Here is a 24,754-nt window from a genome sequence, read left to right as displayed (position 1 = left end):
CAGCCTAACCGCACGCGACTATAGAGGTCGACTGGGAAAGCACGACCTCCCCTCGCCCAGGACTCTGGGTGTTCCGCTGCCCGGATTTGCCAAGAAACAGGAAATGAAATCACGCAGCGAAGATCAAAACAAAACCCACTCCGACTCCGACTCCGACTCATGAATATTCAACAGCCTGTTTCCAGGGTGCTACTAGGTCCCAGGACCGCCCAGCTGGGAGACTACGCTTGCGTAGCCGGCTCTTGGCTCTGTCGTCATACGTGCGCGCCGTCGTCGCTGCCGTCCGCTAGGAGCGCCGGAGGGGTGTCATGGCGAGTTCTACAGCCTCCACAGTGCGACCGCCGAGGCCCAAGAAAGAGCCGCAGGCGCTCGTCATCCCCAAGAATGCGGCGGAGGAGCAGAAGCTCAAGCTGGAGCGGCTCATGAAAAACCCGGTGAGACGAGACCATCGGCCCCTCCGAATCCTAGCCCCGTCCACTCAGGCGCCTCTGGGGGCCCCCTGGCCTACCTCCCCCACCTCCAAACTCAGGAATTCAGTGTCCGGGCCCCAGAGTCAGTCCACTGGAGTAGACCGCTCCGGAGACAGTGACCTTTCTTCTGCCATTATGTTACAGCCCAGCCAGGATTGCGGGGTGGGAGGGGGCGCTGTGGAGTGGCTTTCCTTGTTCCAGGACTTCTTCCAGTTTAACCTTTTGTGAACAGAAGCGTCAGAAACGTTAAACTGGAAAGACAGAGCTCTTGAATTAGTAAAGGGTTATCTTTTTCTAAACAGTACCTTGTTAGAGGGATTGGGGGCAAAGCACTCCCCCCACCCAGGCTTCAGTCCCCTCAGGCGTAAAAACAATCGGATGAGAAGGTCTCATCTTTGACTAGAAAGGACTGCCTTTTCTCGTGTAGTAGGGTTTAAGTTGGAGGCTTCCAGCTGTGCATGGTGACTGAACGTTTCTGAGTTCTTCTCTGGGAAGAGAAGTATAGCTTTGACAGTTAAGTGTAGCTTTGACAAGGCTGTGGCCTGTGATAGACCCCAAAGTATACAGGATGGAGTAAAGCTAAGACAGAGGGAAGGAGATAAGACGAGCTTTGAGTCCAAGGAGCAAAGCAGCCTTACCCCATTGTCTATTACAATCCTTTGGTTGTAAGAGATGTAACGTTGTCAGCAGGTTTATACTTACAAACGCTTTCCTGTTTAAATGTTTCAGGACAAAACAGTTCCAATTCCAGAAAAAATGAGTGAATGGGCACCTCGACCTCCCCCAGAATTTGTCCGAGATGTAATGGGTAATGACTTTGGGGGACTGTGTGTTTATGTAAATATAGTTTTTGAAGTGTAGATATAAAAAACCCTGCAGTTAGTGTATGTTAATTAGATCTCTAACAGGGAAAAATGTTCCCTGGTATAATAGTTTGCTTTCACAGTGAAGGAGTTTGGCATTAGAGAATTTTATTATGCATTGTTTTTAATAATGTCTCATGTTGGTTATTTCTAAATGGAAATAGTTTTATTTTGTTGGATTGTAAGTTAACATATAGTAATTATAAAGAAAAATAGCCCTGGCTGGTGTGGCTCAGTGGATTGAGCAGTGGCCTGGGAACCAAAGGGTCACAGTTTCGATTCTCAGTCAGGGCATATGCCTGGGTTGCAGGGCCAGATCCCCAATAGGGAGCATTCAAGAGGCAACCACACATTGATGTTTCTCTCCTCCTCTTTCTGTCCCTTTCTCGAGAAATAAATAAATAAAATCTTTTTTAAAAGGAAAGATAAATAATAAAATTGTTAGTTTGAACCACTTGTAATTTCATTGTTCTACTTGTAACATTCTGATATAGCCTTCCAAACATTTTTACAGCCAAAACCACTGCTGCTTAAGAAAAATGGTTTCGGAAAAACGTGACTGTTTCACTCATACTAATAGTAACCACACTTTGTCACTTAATAGATCATGGACATCTTCAAATAAGCAGAAATTTAGCCTGTCAAATATCAGATCATTTGGCGGGGAGGGAAAGGGCATAGCCCTCAACTAGGTTTTCAGTCACTGAACTGCAGTCTGTTTGTCCTTTTATTAGTGCATTAGCATGGAATTTTTAGTGACTTAACATTCACCATTTGTGCAACAAGTATTTAATGTGCTAGATTCTGTGGTATGTTGGGGAATAGGACAGGCCACGCCTTGCATATTTGAGTTTCTTTGGTCACTTTTATTTTTATTTTTTGTTATTTATTGATTTTTAGAGAGGAGGGAGGAGGGAGAAACATCAATTTGTTTTCCACTTGCTTATGCACTCATTGGTTGATTCGTGTGTGTGACCTGCCCAGGAATCTGACCCACAACCTTGGCCAGGTCGATGCTCTAACCAGCTGATCTACTTGGGCAGGGCTCTCTGGCTACTTCTTTTTTATTATTATTATTATTATTATTATTATTATTATTATTACTATTTTAATTGAGAGAAACATCGCTTTGTTGTTACACCTACCCATGCATTCACCAGCTGTCTCTTGTATGTGCCCCAACCAGGGATCAAACCTGCCACCTTTTTGGTGTACCAGACAACAGTCCAACCAACTGAGCCACCCCATCTAGGGATCTTTGGTCACTTTTAATGAAACATAGCCTATGTTGACAACTGGAGCTCACTAAGAACTCTGAACTGTCCTGGCTGTAGGTTCAAGTGCTGGGGCTGGAAGTGGAGAGTTCCACGTGTATAGGCATCTACGCCGGCGAGAGTATCAGCGACAGGACTACATGGACGCCATGGCCGAGAAGGTCAGTGAGCAAGGAGGCTGGCTGATCCCTTGGGTTCGGACAATATGTACTTATAACTTTTAGGAAAAAGGCTTTGGAAACAGAGTAGATACACGTGGTTTGTGTACTAGCTACCTTTTCAAGTTAGCGCCAGCAGCAGACATCCAGTAGAGTCCAGGTTACTCCTAGGTCAGACTCAGCACAAGATAATCACACTAGAAGATGAACGAGGGGAAGGAGAGTCCCCTTTCCCATCCAGGTCATTTGGCATGAAATGGAATAGAAAGCAGGATCTCCCACACACCACTGCTCTCTCTCTCTTTTGGCTGCATACCTGTAATTCCAGTTAGCAGTGTTTTTTGTGAATAGTAGTGTACTTATAGGTGTCTGCTTCTTTTAGTTTTCTAGCTTGGAGGCTGGCATTTCTTTCTTTTCTTTTTTTTAAATTTCTTTTTAGAGAGAGGGGAAGGGAAGGAGAAAGACAGGGAAAGAAACATCAGTGTGTGGTTGCCTCTCATGTGTCCCCCACTGGGTACCTGACCCGCACAACCTAGGCATGTGTCCTGACTGGGAATCGAACCAGCAATCCTTTGCTTCACAGGCCTGTGCTCAATCCACTGAGCTACACCAGCCAAGGTGAGGCTAGCATATCTTCATGATCAGCGTCAAATAATAATTGATTAAAAATTGAGAATTGTGGGCCCTGGCTGGTGTAGCTCAGTGGATTAAGCACAGGTCTTCGAACCAGAGGACTGAAGTTCTATTCCCAGTCAGGGCACATGCCTGGGGTACAGGCCGGTTCCCTGCAGGCCAGTTCCCAGCAGGGGACGCAAGAAAGGCAACCATACATTGATGTTTCTCTCCCTCTCTCCTTCCCCTCTAAAGATAAATAAAATCTTAATTTAAAAAAAAATTTGAGAATTGCTTTAGAGGTTGTACTGTAAGAACTATTAAGCTTTCTATTACTTGATTGGGAGGGCCGGAAGTCTCTCTCCTGTTCATAAGAGTACTGTTTTTGACAGATCACTGGTTTTATTTTCTAACTAATTTTGGAGTTATTTTATCCACACCAGAAATCTTGTTGGATTTTTTACTAGAATTGAGTTGAATCTATAACTAATTTGAATGAGAATGGATGTTATAGTGTTTAGTTGTCCCTTCAAAAAACTTTATCTTTTTCATTTGTTTATATCTTCTATTTCTCGGTGATGATTTATGGAGATTTTATATAGCTCATCACATTTGTTCAAAGATATTTTAAGTTTTTTTTATTGCAGTAGCTAGCTGATCCTTTATTATTTGATATTAGTGAGAAGCAGGAAAAAAATACTGACTTTTTTTAAAAAGACTTTATTTATTTATTTTTAGAGAGGGGGGAAGGGAGGGAGAACTAGAGGAAGAGGAACATCAATGTGTGGTTGCCTCTTGCACGCCCCCTACTGGGGACCTGGCCTGCAACCCAGACATGTGCCCTACTACACTGGGAATCTAACCATCGACTCTTTAGTTCACAGGCCCACACTCAATCCACTGAGTTAGTTACACCAGCCAGGGCAAAACACTAACTTTGATATAGTGCTCCTATATTTGCCCACCTTACTATTAATAAAAATCAAATATTATTTGGCTGTTTCATTGAGATTTTTCAAATCTGATTTCTCCTCTTAACACTGTGCATGAGAGATTGTCCCTTGTTCTTAATCTTACAACATGAGCTGGAAAAGTCTTTTTCCTCAGTCTTACCATAATGGCTGTTACTTCATGGAATACATTTGTACATTTAGAGAGGTTCAGATTTTTATTATTTTCAGAGAGAGGGGAAGGGAGGTAGAAAAAAAGGAAGAGAAACATCTGTGTGCAAGAAAAACATTGATTGGTTGTCTCTCACACGCCCCCCAATGGGGACCCAGCCTACAACCCAGGCATGTGCCCTGACTGGGACTCGAATTGGCAACCTTTTGGTTCACAGGGCAGCGCTCAACCCACTGAGCCACACCAGCCAGGGCAGATACTTTAAAATGATATTTATTTGTCTGCTTTTTATGAAAGAGGGAACTACCCAATAGTACATGATTTTCCAGTAATTTCATTAAAAAAAATTAGAATCTGCCCTGGCTGGGGTAGCTTGGTGGATTGAGCATGGGCCTGCAAACCAAAGGGTTGCTGGTTCGATTCCCAGTCTAGGGCACATGCCTGGGTTGCGGGCCTGATCCCCAGTAGGGGGCCTCTGAGAGGCAACCACACATTGATGTTTCTCTCCCTCTCTTTCTCCTTTCCTTCCCCTCTCTCTAAAAATAAATAAGTAAAATCTTTAAAAAATTTAGAATCTTTGTAGAATTTATTTTTATAAAAAGGGATAAAATACTTTTTAAAGTTAAACAACATTCATAAAAATAGAATACTACTTAGCAATAAAAAGGAACAAACTACTGATATATGCAACAATGTGGATAATTCTTAAAAAAATATATATTATGCTAAGTGAAAGAAGTCTTGAACAAAAGAGACCACACTATATGATTTCTTTTACATAGAAACTAATTTAGGGGGGCAGAAGACTCAGAACAGTAGTCGTCTCTGGGAGTTGGAGGAGGGGTTAACTGGGAAGAGGTATAAGAGAACTTCCCGGGGTGATGGAGTTGTACACACAAGATTTAGGCATTTTGTTGTATAGAAGTATTACCTTAAAAGAGTTAAAAAATGTCTTTATGGTTTGGGGGTTATCGTGGTGGTTTTCAGCGGGCCTGAGCTTGCCTGCAGTTTTTCTCAGCCCCCAGATGTTGGTGGTTCTTCTCCAGCAGCTGCCACCCTTGGTTGTAACGTTCTTAATTTTAGTGGGAAGTTTCAGTTGGCTTGTCACACAACTGTACCAGGTCACTGTGATGGGTTTGCCAGTGTCAGGAATGAACAAATCTGTCCGAAGAAAGTATCAGAAGCGCTTTTTTATTTTTAAACTATTTTAGAGGAGAGGAAAGAAGTAGAGCAGGCTGTTGTCTCAAATACCATCAGTTAGTCTGAAGTTTTTATGTATTGATTAAAGACCCAGAGAAAATAAAGAAAATGTTTTACAAACCTTGAAATCATGCAGAAGCAAAGGTTTCTATTTCATATAGTGAAGGCTCTGAGATTAGAAGAAGAAAAGAGAGGCGAGAGGATCCCCCATCGCTCACAGGGACCTCCGACAAAGCACCGCCCACTGGGACCTCCGACAAAGCACCGCCCACTTCAGTCCTTGGCTTTGCCAGGGGCGCAGCGGCGGCTCTGTTTGGTTCACTTGGCTGAAGGCAGCTGCTTTAGCTGCACAAAGGCGCTTACAGCTTAGCTTCTAAACAAACCCAGTCCTTTTAGCTTTAAGTCCTTTGCTTTCTAGTTGTCCTCTGACTAAAGCTGATTTTCTTCTTGAAGAAAGATCCTTTTTTATTTTATAATTTTTGTCACACTAAGTAGACTCACAGAGGCTTGGCAGTGCAGACCAGCAGAGGTGTTGTCGCCTCTTCCTCCTTCACTGGCTTCTTTTTTGCCCCATTGACCTTTATGGCTGTGACTAGAAGAGATAGAGATGACATTTTATGTTCCTGTCTGTAATTTACAAGGGCTTTCCTATAGGTTATCTAGTACATTTCTTTCTCTTTCTTTAAAGATTTTCATTTATTTTTAGAGCGAGGGGAAGGAAGGGAGAAGAGAGAGAGAGAAACAGCAGCGTGTGGTTACCTCTTGCAGCCTCCCCTGCACCTGTCCTGCAACCCAGGCATGTGCCCTGACTGGGGGTTGAACCAGCGACCCTTTGGTTTGCAGGCCTGCACTCAGTCCACTGAGTCACACCAGCTGGGGCTATCTGTTGCATTTCATTATTCTTCCTAAAGGATTTTGAGGGAGAAGAATTATTTCACCCATTATATAGATCAGGAAACTGAGGCTTATAAACAGCAACTTCTGGGAAGAATACAAGAGATGGAGTGCACACATGTGCATGTGTATGTTTACTAGCAGCTGATGGCAGTATGTGTCGTGCTGCTTTGGAGCTGGTCATATGATAGCCAGAGCTAGTTAGCACTCAAAAATTCCACAGTTGCAGCCAGAGAGGCCAGTTCATCTAATGAGTTCACAACAGTGGCACACTGTTGGCTCTCTTCGTGGGAGCTGGGGATTGGTCCCCTTTGAACAAAGCGGCAGTATATCATTGGTGGTTCTCCTCGGGCTCAGGTTGCTATGAGGATATCCGTTTTGGCAAAGCTCGCCCTTTAGGCTCTCTGGTTTGACGTCAGCTGTCTTTCCCGTGTTGTAGTCCGACCACCATTTGGATCGTAGTCCAGCTGCCATTTTGTCCTATCCCGCCCATCCTGACAGAGGTGGCAGCAGATCCCTCAGGTTAAGGGCTCAGTCCCACATGACAGCTCCCCACCCTCCTTCAAGAGCCAGTCATAAGTTCAGGTTGTCATCTGTGCTTCTGACCAATTGTAAATGTGAGGTTTCCCTGACCCACTAATTCAGGTAACTTGCTTAGAGGGCCTCAGCACTCAGGAAGACACCTTACTGCCCAGATTAAAGGTGTATTATAAAAGGATGTTATTCAGGAGCAGCTGGATGAAGGGAAGAATGAGGAGCTTCCGCACCATCGCTCAGCTTTTCCACGAGTTCGCCAGCCTGGAAGCTGTCCAAACCCCATCCTTCTCAATTTTTTGGAGACTTCATTATTTAGACACCAATGATTAAATCATTGACCTTTAGTGTTTGATTCAACCCTGGCCCTCTTCCTGAAGGGTTTTCCAAAAGTCACTCATTAACATAAACTCTTGCATTTGAAAGAGGCTTGTTGTGAATAACAAAAGACCCTTTCACATTTATCTCCGGACCTCTTTTAGGAACTGGCCACAAAGCTAATATTAAAATAAAAGATGTCCCTGTGTCTCCTATGTGGGAAATTTGTAAGAGTTTTTAAGAGCTACATGTCAGTAACAGCGGGTGAAGATCATATAAGTCATAATATCACATTAAGGCCCCAGCTAAATGGCTGGTAGTGCTGCCTCTTCCCTTCAGAAATAGTGCGTTCTCCCCCACAGTTTTGTAACAGTGAGGAGTTGTAACGCACCCCACCATTGTTTCTGTAAATGCTGACTCTAACTAATATGTAGCTTGTAGACAGCAAGTTTGTATAAGAATCCTAGAAACTAACCTCAAAAAATACAGAGTCTGACCTTCAGGCATCCCAGCTCCAGGAGATTTGCTGACTTTCATCCGTGGAGCCAGCATGACGCACACCGGACCATCACTTGCCTTATTGGAATGGACTGTGCTAGTTTGCATGTAGAGAACTTTTCAACCCCCTTTCTTGATCTCTTTGTTCTGTGTTCCCTTCTCCCCCTTGTAAAAACCTCTGCCTCCACTGAGAAGTGCAGATGGGCTTAAGAGTCCCCATCTCCCAGAGGCTGGCATCTGAATAAACCCCTTCGTTTGCATCAGCACCTAACTCTCAAGTATTGGAGTATTGGAGTATTGGCCTTCTGGCCTTCGTAGCAGCAGGCAGCTGGACGAAGGTAGCTGCCCTTAATGAGACTTAAGGGCAGGAAATGGGAAGGCAGACTGCGTTCGGTTTCATTCTCTCTTAAATTTGGTTATGCATGGGTAGTGTTGTTACCAAACTACTCCCGTGCTGGGGGCTGGCGCTGCCCCTGCGTGGTTCAGGGCCTTTCAGGACCTTTTGCATGTCAGGCAACCTCCAGGATCTTGACTAATGCAGGAGCAGTTTCAAGACACGAGCCCAGGTGACAGTGACAGTAAGTTTATTAAAGCTTGGAACAGCCAGGCTGGTGTAGTTCAGTGGATTGAGTGCTGACCTGCAGACCAAAGGGTCACTGGTTCAATTCCCAGTGAGGGCACATGCCTTGGGTGTGGGCCGGGTCCCCAGTAGGGGGCGCACAAGTGCAACAACACATAGATATTTTTTTCTCCCCCTCCTTTCCCTCTGTTTAAAAATAAATAAAATCTTTTTTAATAAAAGCTTGGGACAGTGAGGGAAAGTAAGGGCCCCTGTTGACAGGATGGGGGTAAGCCTGGGACAAGTATTGGAATTCTAGTGTGTTCTTGTCTGCTGATGCGTTAAAATGAGCGTATAATGGCATCTGGATCATTTTCTGGGTGGTTTTACCTTTATGTTGGATTAGCCTGGCTCTAAGTGGTTTTTGTTATCTGGCTCCTTGGCTGGTTATTTAAACCCCCTGCTCTTAGGCATCTGGCATCTTAGGTTAGGGAGGAGGACAGGGTCTGGTGATTTATTGGTTGGCTGTTAATTGCTCAGACATTCCTACCACGTGTTCAACTGTTCGTCTCAGTTTCCTCATTGCACTTGCCAGGGAGTTTTCTTAGTGTCTCAGTAACCTGCCTTAGTATCTTAATGAATTGAAAGAGTTACTTCACCATCAGAAAGCCTTGTATTGATCTCCCACCCCCACCGGAGACCTGACATGCCTCTAGACTCCCAGTGGTATGACTGACTTGTGTAACTCTCATACTCAGCTCACAGTGTGTTTACGTGCTGTGGGGGTTTTTGCAGCACAAATTGGATGTCGAGTTTCAGAAGAGACTGGAAAGGAATAAAATTGCTGCAGAGGAGCAGACTGCAAAGCGTCGAAAGAAGCGGTAAGGACTTTGTGGCCTCCCGAACTAATGAGACTTAAGGGCAGGAAATGGGAAGGCAGGTGGTGGTGAGTGGGCCTTGCAGTCAGAGGGTCGCCTGTATGACCTGTGAAGGTCTTGGGTGGCACAGCCCACCACGGAGCAGCCCAGTAGAGGAGTGGCTTTCCCCCAGTACCTGGGGAGAAGTCGAGTCACTGACTGTGCTCCTCCCCCAGCTTGTTACAAAGTCTGCACAACTTGGAGGTCAGCGCTTCTGTGATCGCGTGGATTTCACATCAGGTTTAACTGAGTGCTGTGAGTGAACCTCTCATGTAGCTTCTCCCTAGGGGAGAAGTCCGTATGTGACTGAGTGCACAGGTTGCATGTGTGTGTCAATAAATGCTGTCTTGTTGATGCAAGAAACATCCAAACCTGTAGGGAATTTTTATAAGAATGTATCAGCCAAACTGATGGCAGTTGCTGGGAAACAAGATCTTGAATGCTCCCCAGAACGGCAGTTTGCAGCTTCTTATATGCATTTGAAGTTAAGCAGGGAAGGAAGGTTAAATGAAGATGGAAGAAAGCAAGGTGGAGCCTGGATTGAATGCGGGATATTTACCAGTTTATGTGCTCTCTTGAGCCGGGATTACTTCTAAAAAGAGGCAGTCCAAAGTTAGGTTCACTTAGACACACTGAATCAATGGACAGGGCTTGCTTAAGGCAAAGATAAACCTTTTACTAAAGAAGTTATGTGCCTGGGGCCTGACTACCCACCAAGACCTGCCCAGTTAGGCGTTTATGATCATCAAATCACCCTGTGGTGTTACTTGGAATAGAACCCCTTTTTATCCACCCAGCACAACTCAGAAAGCTGAATATGGTTTCTTTATTTATTTTTAAGATTTTGTTTATTTATTTTTTTAGAAAAAGGGGAAGGGAAGGAAAGAGAGAGAAACATCAATGTATGGTTGCTTCTCACATGCCCCATGCCTGGCACCTAGCCTGTAACCCAGGCATGTGCCCTGACTGGGAATTGAACTGGCGGCCCTTTGGTTCGCAGTCCAGTGCTCAGTCCACTGGGCTACACCAGCCAGGGCTGACCAGGGTTTTTTTAAGTTGTCCCTACATATCTTAGAAGGAAGAAGCATCTGCCAGTATTTCTAGATTGTTCTAAGCACCTCAAGACTCCTGAGGATTTATCTTGATGCGTGAAGAAAACCGTTTGATCTCATTGATGTTAGAGTAGCAGAATCAAAAGAAAGTATTTCTTTCATTTTATTGTTGGTGTTTGTGTGATTATAAAGTGTTTAAAGGTCCTACAAGTAGATGTTCCTAAAATACACAATAAGCTGGCTAAGGAATTAACGTGTTTACATTGCAATTGTAGCCAGAAGTTAAAAGAGAAGAAATTACTGGCAAAGAAGATGAAACTTGAACAGAAGAAACAAAAAGAAGGTGAGTGGTACCCACTTTTCTTGGTCATGACCTTTGTTGGTGTTGCTCACAGAGGCTGACCTGTCAAGGATGAGATCTAGAATTTGAAACTGATTGGCTGGCCAGTGAAGAAATGAGGTTAGTTGGGTCTCATTTGATTGCAAGTGTCAGAAAGCCAAACTGGGTTAAGCACAGAAGAAAGATATCAGCTCACGGTAAGTCCAAGACAGAGCTTTCTTCAGGCAGAACTAGTAAAAGAGCTTCGAGTAGGTCTCCCTCTGTCTCCTGGCACCCTGTCCTCAGGGTGCCCTCCCTGTGGTTGTGAGGTCCCCGGGAGCTGTAAGCATGCCTCATTCTGGTCCAGTAGGAAGAAGTAAGGGGATGTCCCTAACAAAAGTGTTTTTGTGTCCCTTTGCCTCTGATTGAGTCACGTGGTGAATCAGTTAAGAACGCTTTTGGCTTCGAGAAACAGAAGTCCCAACTAGCAGTAGGTGAAAAGGAGTTCATTTTTCGTACATACAGGAAACCTGGTTGTAGGTGGCACGTTGAGCCTCTGATCTTGCTGATGTTCGTTTAGCAGGTGAGCGCCTGGCTGTGTTTGGAGCACAGGTTTTGCCCAGCCTTCGAGGGTTGTGGTTCCAGTGTCAGCTCAGTCTTCAAGCTTTGTTGTGCTCTCCGGGTGTGTCCTGCATGTGCTGCCCAGTGTCCAGTCAGAGTTGAGTTCTCTGAGTTTGGTTCTCAAAGCGTTGGGTATGGGGATTAGGGCCAGACTCACGTACCCACTGTCGGAGTGAGCCCAGGGGTTCGTCCACAGCTCTGTGGGGTCTCGTCTAATCTCCACCCGTCCCTGATCGCTGGTAGGTCTGGTCTCCCGGGGCCAGTCGGAAAACTGGGGCCTTAGTTACTCTGCCACACACTTCTGCAACCGCAGTGGCCCCAGGGCTGAGCAGTGGCCCCAGGGCTGAGGAGTGGGGTGACAGAAGGAAAGGCTACAGGAGCTTGCTCGGCCATCTTAGGACCACAGCTCCTTTGGTAGAGGCCCCTCCAGAGTTGTTGCCTGCCCGCTCAGATCACTGCGCAGTTGCCGCTGTCTCTGTGGCCCCAGTGGGCCTGCCCGGGAGGCTAGGGGGTGAGGGTGCAGAAAAGAGTCAACACAAGAATTTCTTACTTGTGGAACTAGACCTGGAGGGTTTCTCTTGGATCTCTGTCTGTCTGCGCCAGTCCCCACTTCTGAGTACTGGGTCACCCTGCGTGCAGACTGGGGGATAGTAGGGGAAAAATAAAAAACTGCAAACTTAGTACTGTTTTTGGACACTGTATTCTTATCTCTTTCTCCAGTCTGCTTGCTTTTCAGAATCTGCGCTTTCTGTCCAGGTTCTGCGGTTGTATTCAGTCGAGAGGCGGGTGTCCGGGTTCTGTGGTTGTATTCAGTGGAGAGGTGGGTGTCCAGGTTCTGCAGTTGTATTCAGTGGAGAGGCGGGTGTCCAGGTTCTGCAGTTGTATTCAGTGGAGAGGCGGGTGTCCAGGTTCTGTGGTTGTATTCAGTGGAGAGGCGGGTGTCCAGGTTCTGTGGTTGTATTCAGTGGAGAGGCAGAGTCGGATGTGCTTCCTGTGTCTTACCTGGAACCTTTTTTTGTTTTTTGAATCCAGACTCAGGACTTTACCTTGAACTCTTCTGCATTTTAACTTGATGTTATTGGCTCTTTGGATTCTGGTTTCTAAAACCCTTTCGGATTCTGAAGTTCATCATGTTCCTCTTTCTGGTGTTGTGGGTGGGTTTGATAAACACGCCTCCAAAATGCGGAGCCAGAGTGGGCCAGAGCCAGAGCCCTCCCGCAACTACTAGAAAGTTCCATGTAGGCTGGCCCAGACCTTTTTTTTAGACTCTTTCAGCGGAATTAGTCTCCTGCTAAGAGTCAGCTAGACTCTCACTTCATCTCACCACAGAGGCGTGCTAAGGAACAAAGAGGTAATTTGAGGTCATGGAGTGAGTACAGTAGGTAGGAGTTCTAAGCTCAGCTCTCACTCTGGCTCACCCTGGCTTCTGTTTGAGCAGCTGTTTATGTTTTGTTTTTCAGCTTGTAAAATGATAAATTCTTTTTAGGTCTAAAATTCCGCAATTTGGTACCTTTGCTATATGCCTTGGTGTAATGAAGATGTGCCATACTGCAGAGGGGGGCTTCCCTCACCAGTACATCTAAGGGCCCTTTGAGAACAAGAAACAGACGTTATTTTGCCCTGAGTTTGCACTTGGCCTGTGTTGGATCTTTGGAATTGCATATTAACTTTTTAGTAGTTGGTCCTAGAATTGAAAGAGACAGGCGGCAACATCACAAAACTGGTGTCTTAAATTCTCATCTCCTCACCCTTTTTAGACATTAATTTGCCTGATGATATAAAGACTATTTGAGATCATATAACATTTAGTATCAGGCAGATTTTACCCAGAGCCTTCAGTTTGTTTAAAACGGCCACGTGCCCTCGCACTGCGTCCCCTGGTACCAGTTCCATCACGTCGTGGGGTCACGCTGTAGTGGCGCACTGCTGTTTCCACACTGAGGGCTGTGACCCTGTACCCACTGGGTCATGAAATGGTTTCAGAGGTTGCAGCTGCTGTTGTTTTCAAACATAAAATAGGTAAGAAGATACCAGAGTGCTGACACTTCAAATCAGTATTTTGTGGAAATTTCTTTCCGTTTCTAAGTGGGCTGTGGGCTGCGGGCTTCAGTCAAACAAACTTGACAATCGGTGTAGTGCATGGGCTCTGCCTGCTCTTATACTTAACTGTGAACTTAGAACCTGCACATATTTTTAACAATCAGTAATTTACCGTGCGAGGTTGCACATGCTTCCTAGCAGATGAGCGGTGTAGAGAATGGTATAGGGATAACCGTCAGAGAAACAATGGTTTGTTTCCTTCCTTAGTTTTCATTTCGTGAAAGAGAAAATAGATTTTCTAGCTGTTGGAAATGTATGGAAGTGTAATGCTGTGATACTCCATCGGGCCACAAGGTGGCTTCTGTGTGCTGCTGGCTTCTTGTGGGGCTTGGAGGTAAACCACTCAAGCTGTTTTGGCTCTTCTCCTGAAAAGCAGTGAGGGCAGCTGGCGAGGAGTTCCGTTCTATTGTAGGGGAGGAAGTGTCCCCAGTTATTGTTGGTGCTGGTCCAGTAATTTAGTGGAGACTCCATGCAGCATGGAACTTGTGTCTGAAGGACACCATGGGGTCGCATTCAGCCAATTTGGATCATTATGAAGCCTTGAACTTCCAAAACGATGTATTCCAACACCAGTGTTACTTATCCTAACATGGACCTGCCTACCAAAAAAAACCAGGATGACCTTAAGGTCATTTGTTCCAGGTGCCTTGAGAGCAGGCTGTCACCCTCAGCACCGTCTAATTGACGTTCTGGGCCAGGTAGTTCTTTGCTGTGAGGGGCCGTGTCCTGTGTCTAGATAGTATGTTTAACAGCATCCTGGCCTCTGCCCACTAGATGGCAGTAGCACCCATCCTCCCCTCCATCTCTGACCGACAGAAACAGCTGTAGATGTTGCCGGATGCTCCCTAGCAGGGGAGGGGTATGGAGTCACCCCCAGTGGGAACAGTTGGTATCTGGGGTTCGGAAAGCACTCGCTAGTGTGTTTTGGATGCAGCTCTTCGCTTCAGTGACAGAACTCTGATCTGTGTTGGAGAACTATTCGTATCCTTTGTATCTTTTGACAATAAAGGTAATGATCATTTGATAAGTTTTGAGTATGCCAAAAATAATAAAATATAAAATTATCCATAATTCTTACTAAAAATCACTTTAATATTTTAATGACATTTTAAATGTCAATTTAAAATATATGTTCCGTTTTCAAATATATGTTATATAAATCTATTCCTATATATACCACATTTATGGTTGTCCTAATTTTATAATTAAAATTGTATCAAAAATATTTTCTAGTTTTGGCTGCTGTGACTCAGTGGATTGAGTGCCAGCCTGTGAAGCACAAAGGGTTGCTGGTTCGATTCCCAGTCAGGGCACATGCCTGGGTTAGAGGCCAGGTCCCCAGTAGGGGACACATAAGAGGCAACACCACATTGATGTTTCTTTCCCACTCTTTCTCCTTCCCTCCCCCTCTCTCTAAAAAATAAATAAGTAAAATATTTTTTAAAAATAAATAAGTGAAAATCAAAATAAAGAAATAGCAGTTAACAGAATGATAGGAAAAGCCCAAATACCATTCTAACAGGTCACATTTCTGTTTTCTTTTCATCTCTTCATATGCATATGTCATTTGTATGTAGTTATAACATGTGTGAACAGTTTCCCGATCTGACTGAACAGTATAAGCGTAGTCCAGTTTTGTATAATTCTTCGAGTGACTGATCGTATCCAGCAGTTGACGCGGCGTGGTGCACGCAGCCTTTTCCTTTCTGTTGGGCATTAGGTTGGCTCCACTTTTGTCCCTTCAGAAGACACTTGAGTGAACACTATGTGTCTGTCCCCCTCCCCCTTTCTGGGCATTCTCCTTAAGATAAACTCCCAGCAGTGGGAATGAGGCGGTCAGAGCATAGGAAGGGTCCGTGGCTCTTGGAAGGCAGCACCGGTCTTTGCTGTCATCGGCAGCGTGCTGCTGTGCACACTTCCCCGTAGAGATAGGAATGTGACTTCAGAGGAAGTTACAGACTCAGTGAGGATTTAGTAAAAACCATACAGAAATACAGATTCACCTGCCCTGGCTGGGTAGCTCAGTTGTTAAGAGTTTCGTCCTGAGGAGCCAAGGTTGTGGGTCCAATTCTCCAGTCAGGACACATACAAAAATCAACCAATGAATGTATCAATAAGCTGAGCAACGAATCTACCTCTCTCTCTCCCCCCACCCCCTTCTCCTCTTCCTCTCTCTCTCTTCCTCTTCCTCCTTTGTCTCTCTCTTTCTAAGATCAATAAATTTTTTAAAATTTTGCCCTGGCTGGTGTGACTCAGTGGGATGAGTGCCAGCCTGCGAACCTAAAGGTTGCCGGTTCGATTCCCCATCGGGGCAGATGCCTAGTTGTAGGCCCGGTTCCAGTTGGGGCACGCAGGAGGCTCCAACGCTCTATCGATGTGTTTTTCTCCCTCTCTCTCCCTCCCTTCTCTAAGAATAAATAAAATCTTATAAAAGTATATATACATTTATTTCCAAATCTGACAGGACCACAGTAGCTTCCACTCTCTTTCCACCCCCCTGTGTGCAGCCTCCAGAGCTCTTTTTAAAACATAGTGGGATGGTCGTTGGCTCTTCTGTGTGTGTGTAACAGTGGCTAATACTTGGTGAACATGTATTTCGTGTGTCCCCCAGCTCCACGTGTTCCACAGGCATCAGGCAACACAGTCCTCACCGCAGCCCTGTGACGGTGCTGCCACCCCACAGTGATGGTGCCTGCGGAGCTAGAGGGGCAAGTGACGGGTGGGGTTTGATCCCAGGTAACATGTCACCGCTGGCCCTGGCCTCACCCACAGGTGATTCTGCTTAAAACCTAGCCGTCAGCCCTTGCACTTCTGACACTCCCTGTCTGGCCCCTCCTGGTCTCTCTTCTCCACCAGTTTGGGCTGGTCACTGCCTGTCGTCCGTCCCTTGCTCTTCCACGCTCACTGCTCTGCTCTTCCTCTGTGCTGCGCGTGTCCAGGCCTCTGTGCTCTTTCTGTGCTGCCTAACTCTCCATCCGCCTGGAGAACCTCTGCTCGTCCTGCCCTTTCCTCTGGGAGAGATTTCTCTGTAAAGCCTTTCCTGGCTCCCCTCCCCACCCAGCCAGTCTGACCCGCCTTCCCCTCCACCTTGTTTTGGTACAGAGTCTGCTAAACCATGGAACATGCTTATCTTTTCAGCTGTAATCTCAGTTCCATGAGGGTAGAAGAGTATCTTCTTTCAATAAAAAACTTTTTGTTTTAGAATGGTTTTAGACTTATAGAAAAATGACAAAGATAGTATAATACAAAGATTTCCCATACGCCCAATTTCTCTCCTAGTGTTAATATCTTAATATGGTTCAGTCGTCACAGTAATGAACCAACATTGATACACGTAGTAGCTAAAGTCCATACTGTATTCAGATTTCCTTAGTTTTCACCTAATGCCTTCTTCTTGTTCCAGAATTCTGTCCAGGGTATCACGTTACATTTAATCATGCGTTTCCTTAGGCTCCCATTTGCTGTGACGGTTCATAGATTTTGCTTATTTTTGATGACCTTGAGAGTTTTGAGGGTCAGGTGCTCTGCAGAGTGTCCGTCCCTCAGTTGAGATTTTTCCAATGTTTTTCTCATGGTCAGACTGGAGTCACGTCTTCTTGGGTGGAAGACCAAGAGGTAAAGCGCCATTGTCATCGCATCTGGGCTGTGTACTTCAACACGATGTACTGCCATTGTGGTGGCCCGGATCAGCCCGCTGAGACAGTGCTTATCAGGATTTTCTGCTGAAATCCTTCTGCACAGATGTGTTTCTTCTCCCCTGTTTGTTTGTTTATATCAGTAAGGACTCGTGGGTGTTTATACTTTAGATTTAACCTAGTACTCCATTATTTGATTGCTCACACTGCCCCGGCCTGGCCGTTGGGAGCACTTTTGTTTGGCCCCCGTGTTCCTTTTCCATAGCCCCGACACTGTGGGGTTTGGTGGGGGAGGGAATTGGTGCCCATTTTGTAGTTGTTTATTAGCATTTCCTTACCCTAGCACTATAAGATATCCCAGGCTTACCCTCGTATGTTGCCTGCCCCAGATCTGCAAACAGCCATTTCTCCAAGCAGCCTTGATTCCTCTTCTTGGAGAATGATGTTAGAAACCAAGATCTGGGAACTGAGAACTCTTTACTACTAGGGTGTTGTTATTTCGAGGCCCTCTTAACTGATAGAGGAAGGAAGTAGATACTCCTCCACGTAACCAGCAGTAAGCTAAACATGAGTTCGAGCTGTTGCCTCCAGCTCTCCTATGCCATGTGGACTCCAGCCTGTTGAGCTCGTTTGCCTATAACCTCCCACTCTGACGGTTAGTAACCTAGCTCCCACCGTCCACCATCCGTCTGTTTGATTGTTCACTTCCGGCGTATGCGGATAGTGGTTTCCGAATTGTTAACCCGGACCTGTGAGGAACAACTTTATCACCTACATTTCAGTGCTACGTACTGTTCCTTTTGCCTCAGTCCTACAGACTCCAGTACCTCTAAAATTTTTTAGGTCAGCAACCCCTTCACAGAGGGTTTAATACAGTTGGAGTCGTGTATCACATTTTGCGTTCCATCCTGGGATGCTTGGCATCCTAAAATTTGCATATATTAAGGTTTATTCTTTGTGCTATGAAGTTTTGTGAATTTTGACAAATGTATAGTGTGTATCCTTCATTACAGTATTATGTACAATAGTTTCGTTGCCTTAAAGATACTATATTTTGCCCTGGCCGGTGTGGCTCAGTGGATTGAGCACCGGCCTGTGAACCAAAGCATTGCCGGTTTGATTTCTGGTCAAGGCACATGCCTGGGTTGCAGGCCAGGTCTGCAGTTCGAGGTGTGAGAGGCAGCCGATCACTGTTTCTCCCACACATCATGTTTCTCTCCCTCTCTCCCTCCTGTTCCCCCTCTCTAAAAAGAAATAAATAAAATCTTTAAAAAAGAGAGAGACTGTATTTTGCCATATATAATCCATACCTACATTTTTGGCCCAAATTTTCAGAAAAAAATCATTTTAACTTTTTAAAAGATTTTATTTATTTATCTTTAGAGGGTAAAGGAAGAAGAGAGGGAGAGAAATATCAATGTATGGTTGCCTCTCGTGCATCCCCTGCTGGGAACTGGCCTGCAACCCAGGCGTGTGTCCTGACTGGGAATCGAACCGTGATCCTCTGGTTCCCAGGCCCACACTCAATCCACTGAGCTATACCAGCCAGGTCTCATTTTAATTTTTAATTCACTATTTTATTTACTTATATTTAGAAACAAAATCAGTTGTTGTATTCCAGGGTATTATTTTGCATATGGATATCATTAATGCTTCTAGTGTTACATGTTTAATGCATAAGCAGAAATAAAAGGATTAAAAACATTTATATAGGTATGGAATTAGTGCTACCCATGTATAATGCATATCCTTATTTTTCCCTAAAAAATTTGGGCAAAAAATTGTGCATTATACACGGCAAATACAGTACCCCTTGCTTCTCTATGCAGCCTTCTCCCTACTCCCAGTTCCCAGCAGCCACTGATCTGTGTACCCTTCCTAGAATTTTGCCTTTTCCACAGTGTCATTTGGTTGGAGTCATGCAGGATGCAGCCCTTTCAGGCTGGCTTCTTTCACTTGGCAGAATGCATTTAAGATCCACTCATGTCTGCATGTCTCTATAGCTCATCTCTTTTTATTGTTGAGTAGTATATGTATTGGATATACCACAGATTATTGATCTATTTACCTCTTGGAGGATGTCTTGGTTATATCCAGTTTTCGGAGTTTCTGAATAAAGCTGCTACAAACGTTTATGTGATGATTTTTGGGTGGATATGAGTTTTCAAGTCTGTTGAGTATGTCTTGATCATATGATAAGAGTATGTTCGGCTTCGGAAGAAACTGTCAAGCATCTTCCAAAGCGTCTGTACCGGTTTTTGCATTCCCGTCAGCAGTAAGTGAGAGTTCCTGCGGCTGCACATCCTTGCCAGCAGTTGGTGGTGGTAATTTTTAAAATTTCAGCCACGTTGATATGTATGTTGTGGCATCTCTCTTTAATTTTGGCAGCATTTTTTTGTTTTTCAAAAAGACTTACTTATTTTTAGAGAGAGGGGAAGGGAGGGAGAAAAAGAGGGAGACAAACATCAGTGTGAGAAGAATAGACTGATCGGTTGCTTCTTGAACACCCCCAGCAGGAGACCTGGCCCACCGCCCAGGTGGTGCTCAGTCCAGTGAGCCCCAGCAGCCAGGGCATGACAGCGTTTTTTAACTACTATGTTCTCAACATTAAGTGTAGTAGTAATAAGTGCTTATTTGTTGTTTGCTTGTGTTGGAAGAATGAATAGGTGAAATAATTCTGTTGAGTTATGAATGGTTTGAATGTAACCAGATTCCTAGGTTTCTGCTCCTTGAGAACAATACTTCTAGGTCCTTCCAACACGTTCCCCACACACAGGAGTCAATTGTGTGTACTGTTGAGGTGCCTCATTTTCAGAGGCTTTGCAATCGCAAGGAGTGCTTTGAGCCATCCACCGTTAAGCAGTTTCAGCCTTGGAGCCCAAGTTCTGGAGCAGAGCTCCCCAGCTGGCATATGGGTAATGAACTGCAAGTGGCAAGACCCTGATACCCTTCAGGGTGGAGACAGTGCCCAGTTGCCCCACATGCCACAGAAACGTTCTTTTCCGGGTGTGCCACGGCAGCAGAGAGCTGGGGCAGCGCTGCCCTGTGAGTCCAGGATGCTCAGAGCCGAGTGTCTGATCCCTCGTTTTTCCCTCACTCCCTCTATAGTGTGCATTTGTTATTGCGATAAAATACATACACGTATATATAAATTTTACCATCTTATCTATTTTAACCGTTTGGTTCATTGCTGTTGAATACGTTCAAATCACGCCAGCATTGCCAGCATCAGTGCCCATAACACTCTCCATCATGTGAAACAGAAATTATACCTATTCATCAGTAACTCCCATTCTCCTCCCCTCAGCCCCTGGCAGCCCCATTTTATTTTCTGTCTCTCTGATTTCGGCTGTTCTGGATACCTCTTATAAGAGGGATTATAGAATATTCATCTTTCTGTGACTGGCCTGCTTCACTTAGCATAATCTCCATAGGTTCATCTGCCTTGTAGCACATGTCAATTTCCTCATCCCTCCCCACCTTTTTTTAATCCTCACCCAAAGACATGCTTATTGATTTTAGAGAGAGGGGAAGTGGTGGGGAGGGGGTGGCGGAGAGAAATACCAATGAGAGAGAGAAACAACAGTCAGTTGCCTCTTGTACATGCCCCAACCCTGGACCAAAACTACAGCCTAGGCGTGTGCCCTGACCGGGTGGTCAAACCCGTGACCTTTCTGTTTACAGCATGACGCTGCAACTGTTCGAGGCGCACCGGCCAGGGTGCCTTCCTGTTTGAAGCTGGACAATATTCCAGTATCCGGCTGGACCACATTTTGCTTATCCCCTCAGTGTGATCGCCTCACTGCTGTCTCCACCTGGTTTTTCTTTTGCCTGAGTTCCCTTATGTGTTTCTGCTGACAAGGTGGTTAGAGGCCTAGGGAGTCAAATGCTCCAGGTCTGAATCCTTGTTTTACTGGTCATGAGACCCTCATAATCAGTAATAATAAATAGTAAATCCCTGCGCTTTATTCCTCATCTGTAACATGGGTGTGTGGTGGTGGTACTTTGAGTTAAACAAGACAATAAAGACTTAGCACAGAGCCTGGCATTGATCAGGTGTACAACAAATGTTAGCTATTAAAACATGATCATTGTACTTTTATTTTTTGTTTTTTATTTTTTAGTATATTTTATTGATTATGCTATTACAGTTGCCCCATGTTTTCTCCCCTTGATTCCCCTCTGCCCTGCAACCACCACCACCACCACCAGCATTCCCCTCATCCCTTAGCTCATGTCCGTGGGTCATACATAAAAGTTCTTTGGCTTCTGTCTTTCCTATACTATTCTTAACCTCCCCCTGTCTATTTCGTACCTACCATTTGTGCTTCTTATTCCCTGTACCTTTTCCCCCATTCTTCCCTTCCCACTGATAACCCTCCATGTGATCTCCATTTCTGTTATTCTGCTCCTGTTCTAGTTGTTTGCTTAATTCATTTTTGTTTTTGTTTTTGTTCAGGTTCAGTTGTTGGCAGTTGTGAGTTTGTTGTCATTTTACTGTTCATAATTTTGATCAACTTTTTCAAGAAAAGAAGTCCCTTTAATCATATAATAAAAGCTTCATGATGATGAACTTTTTTAACTTGACTTTCTCTGGGAAGCACTATATTTGTCCTTTCATTTTAAATTATAGCTTGGCTGGATATAGTAATCTTAGATGTAGCTCCTTGCCTTTCATGACTTGAAACACCTCTTTCCAGCCCCTTCTTGCCTGTAGGGTTTCTTTTGAGAAATCTGCTGACAGTCTGATGGGAACTCCTTTGTAGGTGACTGTCCCCTTATCTCTTGCTGCTTCTAGGATTCTCTGCTTCATTTGAATCTTGGCTAACGTAATTATGATGTGCCTTGGTGTGTTCCTCCTTGGGTCCAACTTCTTTGGGACTTAGTGAGCTTCCTGTACTTCCTGGAAGTCTATTTCCTTTTCCAGATTAGGGAAATTCTCCATTATTTTTTCAAACAAGTTTTTCCTTTCTCGCTCTTCCTGTTCTCCTTCTGGCACCTCTATGATTCGAACGTTAGAACATTTAAAAGTTGTCCCTCAGGTACCTAAGCCTCTCATTTTTTTTTTTTATTCTTGTTTCTTCATTCTGTTCTGGGTAAATGTTTATTTCTTCCTTCTGTTCCACACCATTGATTTGAGTCCCAGTTTCCTTCACTTCCTGTTGGTTTCCTGTATATTTTGCTTTATTTCACTTTGCATAGCCTTCACTTTTTTCTCTATTTTGTAACCATACTCAACCATTTGTTACCAGTGTTTTGAACTCCGCATCTGATAGATTGGCTGTCTCTTCATCACTTGGTTCTATTTTTGGAGCTTCTATTTGGGCCATATTTCTTTTGTCTCCAGGTAGCTGTTATATTGTAAGGGGCGGAGCCTTAGGTATTCCCCAGAGTGAGGCAAGATACATTGTGGCGCTGTCTGTGGGACCCGTGGGAGAGGGAACAGTGCCGCTTGCTGGGTTCTTGGTAAGTTTTCAGTCACTTCCCCCACTACCCATAATCAAATTGGGCCTTCTGGTGCTGATTCCTGGGTGGGTGGGCTTGTGTGTATTCCAGGACCCTGTGGTTCTCTGCAACAAACTCTTATGTGAAGCTTCTCCCACCTCTGCAACCTCTAGAGGTTTTGAGGCTTTCCTTCTCCACACTGGAACCCTGGGTTACGCGGTCTGTCTCGCTCCCCAGTTGTTCCTCCTGGTTTACTCGCACGGGAATATGGGACCACCGGGACTACCAGCCATCAACTGTCCGTGTCTCTCTCCACCCCAGCTGCTTGTCTCCGCCCCCCTGCCGGTCTGAACGAATGTTTCTCTCCTTAACTCCTTGGTTGTTGGACTTTCATACAGTTCAATTTTATGGCAGATCTGGTTACTTTTTGTTTTTAAATTTGTTGTTGTCCTTTTGGTTGTGTGAGGAGGCAAAGTGTATCAACCTATGCCTCAATCTCGGCCAGAAGTCATCATTTGTACTTTTAAAACTTCATTCTTTCTGGTTGAGGAGGAGGAATATCCTAAATTAATTGAATTAAAATTTAGAGATGATTTCATTGCCATGAGTGTTTTTTAGTGTCTCGTTCTAGGTGCGAAGTTGATTTTTAGAACATACTGTGCCTGGGCACCGCAAGGCCTCCTGCCTTGAAGCTCTTCAGCCTGATGATGACCGTGGAAGAAACTCACTGGGTGCCTGCGGGCACTGGAGTCCCTGCACGTCTGCAGGGAGGGGGCGCGTTAGTGGGCCTGGGTGAGCCCACTGGGCCTGCAAGTGGCCACGTGGGCTGGACTGTGAGCCGGAGGGCTGGTGCTGCCTCTGAGGGCTCTGGCTGTGCCTTGTTCCAGCTCTCGCCCACTGCCCTGCTCCGAAGAAGAGGGAGGGAGGAGGAGAGGCTGGGAACAAGTTGTCTTTGTGTCCTGCTTTTGGGCAGCTCAGTGGCACTGTGGGTATTGGCAGTCGTGCCAGGGAAAACACTGGGGTTTAGAGCTGCACGTGGAGTGTCAAGAGAGAGTTTCCGGGTCTGTGGGAAGAGCCGGGAGGCTGGCATATTGGTGTGGGCAGAGCCCTCAGCTGCACAGGTTTAGAAAATCCTTTTGCTGACTGCGGTGTGAGAGCTTGAGACATGAGCAGCAGTGCTGTCACCGTTAAGTGTTAAATCTTAAAGATCTGGTTGGGGGTGTTGCCCTGCCATAGAGAAGCCGTGAGGCTCGATCTGTGGGGCATTGGGCTCTTTGTGTGCTGCTGGACCTGTGTAACAAGGGTGAGGTCCCCCCGCCTGCAGGTGGGTAAGTTCTGTGCCTGGCTCTTCGATTTTAGAGAAAGGAAGGTAGGGGGAGTGGGGAACATTGATTTTGTTGTTCCACTTATTTGTGCTTTCATTGGTTGATTCTGGCATGTGCCCTGACCTGTGATCAAACCTGCACCCCTGGTGTGTCAGGATGACGCTCTAACCAGCAGAGCTGCCTGGCCAGGACTGTGACTGACTGCTCGTACTGGGCAGTGGCACTGAGGGCCGATGGAGGTGAGGACCTCCTCTGGCTCCTCACTGTCTGTTCCTAATGTTATCACAGTGCTTCTCCTTTTCTAAAGTGCCCTTGATTATCTGAGTAAATTTGGCCATCTCTTACCTGAATGTTGTGTGATTGCAGGACCCAGTCAGTCCCAAGAGCATCCGTCCAGCAGCTCTGAGGAGGCATCCGGGACAGAGGAGGAGGAAGAGGAGGAGCCCAGCTTCATCATGGGGCGATGACTGCGGGTCACAGTGACTGTCTAGAGCCCAGGGCCTCAGAAAACCCTCCACATGACCCAAGGAGAAAAGAGGCTGTTTGAACTCAGTTTCTATCCCAAGCCTCGCTGAACAGAAGCAAGTGGGAAGCCGTCCCAGCTGCTCGAGGCCCTGCCAGTAGGCAGGACTCGGAGCCTGTGGGACAGAGAAGACTGTCTCCTGGACGCTCCAGGGCAATGCCAAGGGGAGCTCATTAATGTTTCCGCTGAAAGGGGGAAAACGTTTAACCTTCTTCTTCCCCTGGTGTTTATTCCCACGTACTTGGACATTGACGCGTTTGGGGCTGATTTCTATGGAAGGAATGTTTATTTAGTAAAGAACAGAAAAACTTTGGA

At 45.5% G+C, this 24,754-nt stretch overlaps 1 protein-coding gene across 1 annotated transcript; it reads left to right on the top strand.

The window, feature by feature from the left end:
• The first annotated feature begins 257 nt into the window (after positions 1-257).
• Positions 258-24,754, top strand: PRKRIP1 (PRKR interacting protein 1). Its single transcript, XM_037139188.2, has 6 exons — positions 258-434; positions 1,200-1,278; positions 2,668-2,768; positions 9,298-9,383; positions 10,747-10,814; positions 24,283-24,754. Exons 1-6 carry the CDS (start codon positions 309-311, stop codon positions 24,381-24,383), a joined length of 561 nt encoding a protein of 186 aa, XP_036995083.1. The 5' UTR covers positions 258-308; the 3' UTR covers positions 24,384-24,754.

This window comes from Artibeus jamaicensis, unplaced genomic scaffold, assembly GCF_021234435.1.
Source record: "Artibeus jamaicensis isolate MK-2021 breed Jamaican fruit bat unplaced genomic scaffold, CSHL_Jam_final contig_956, whole genome shotgun sequence".
Classification (NCBI taxonomy): domain Eukaryota; kingdom Metazoa; phylum Chordata; class Mammalia; order Chiroptera; family Phyllostomidae; genus Artibeus; species Artibeus jamaicensis.
This window is presented reverse-complemented; position numbering and strand designations above follow the sequence as displayed.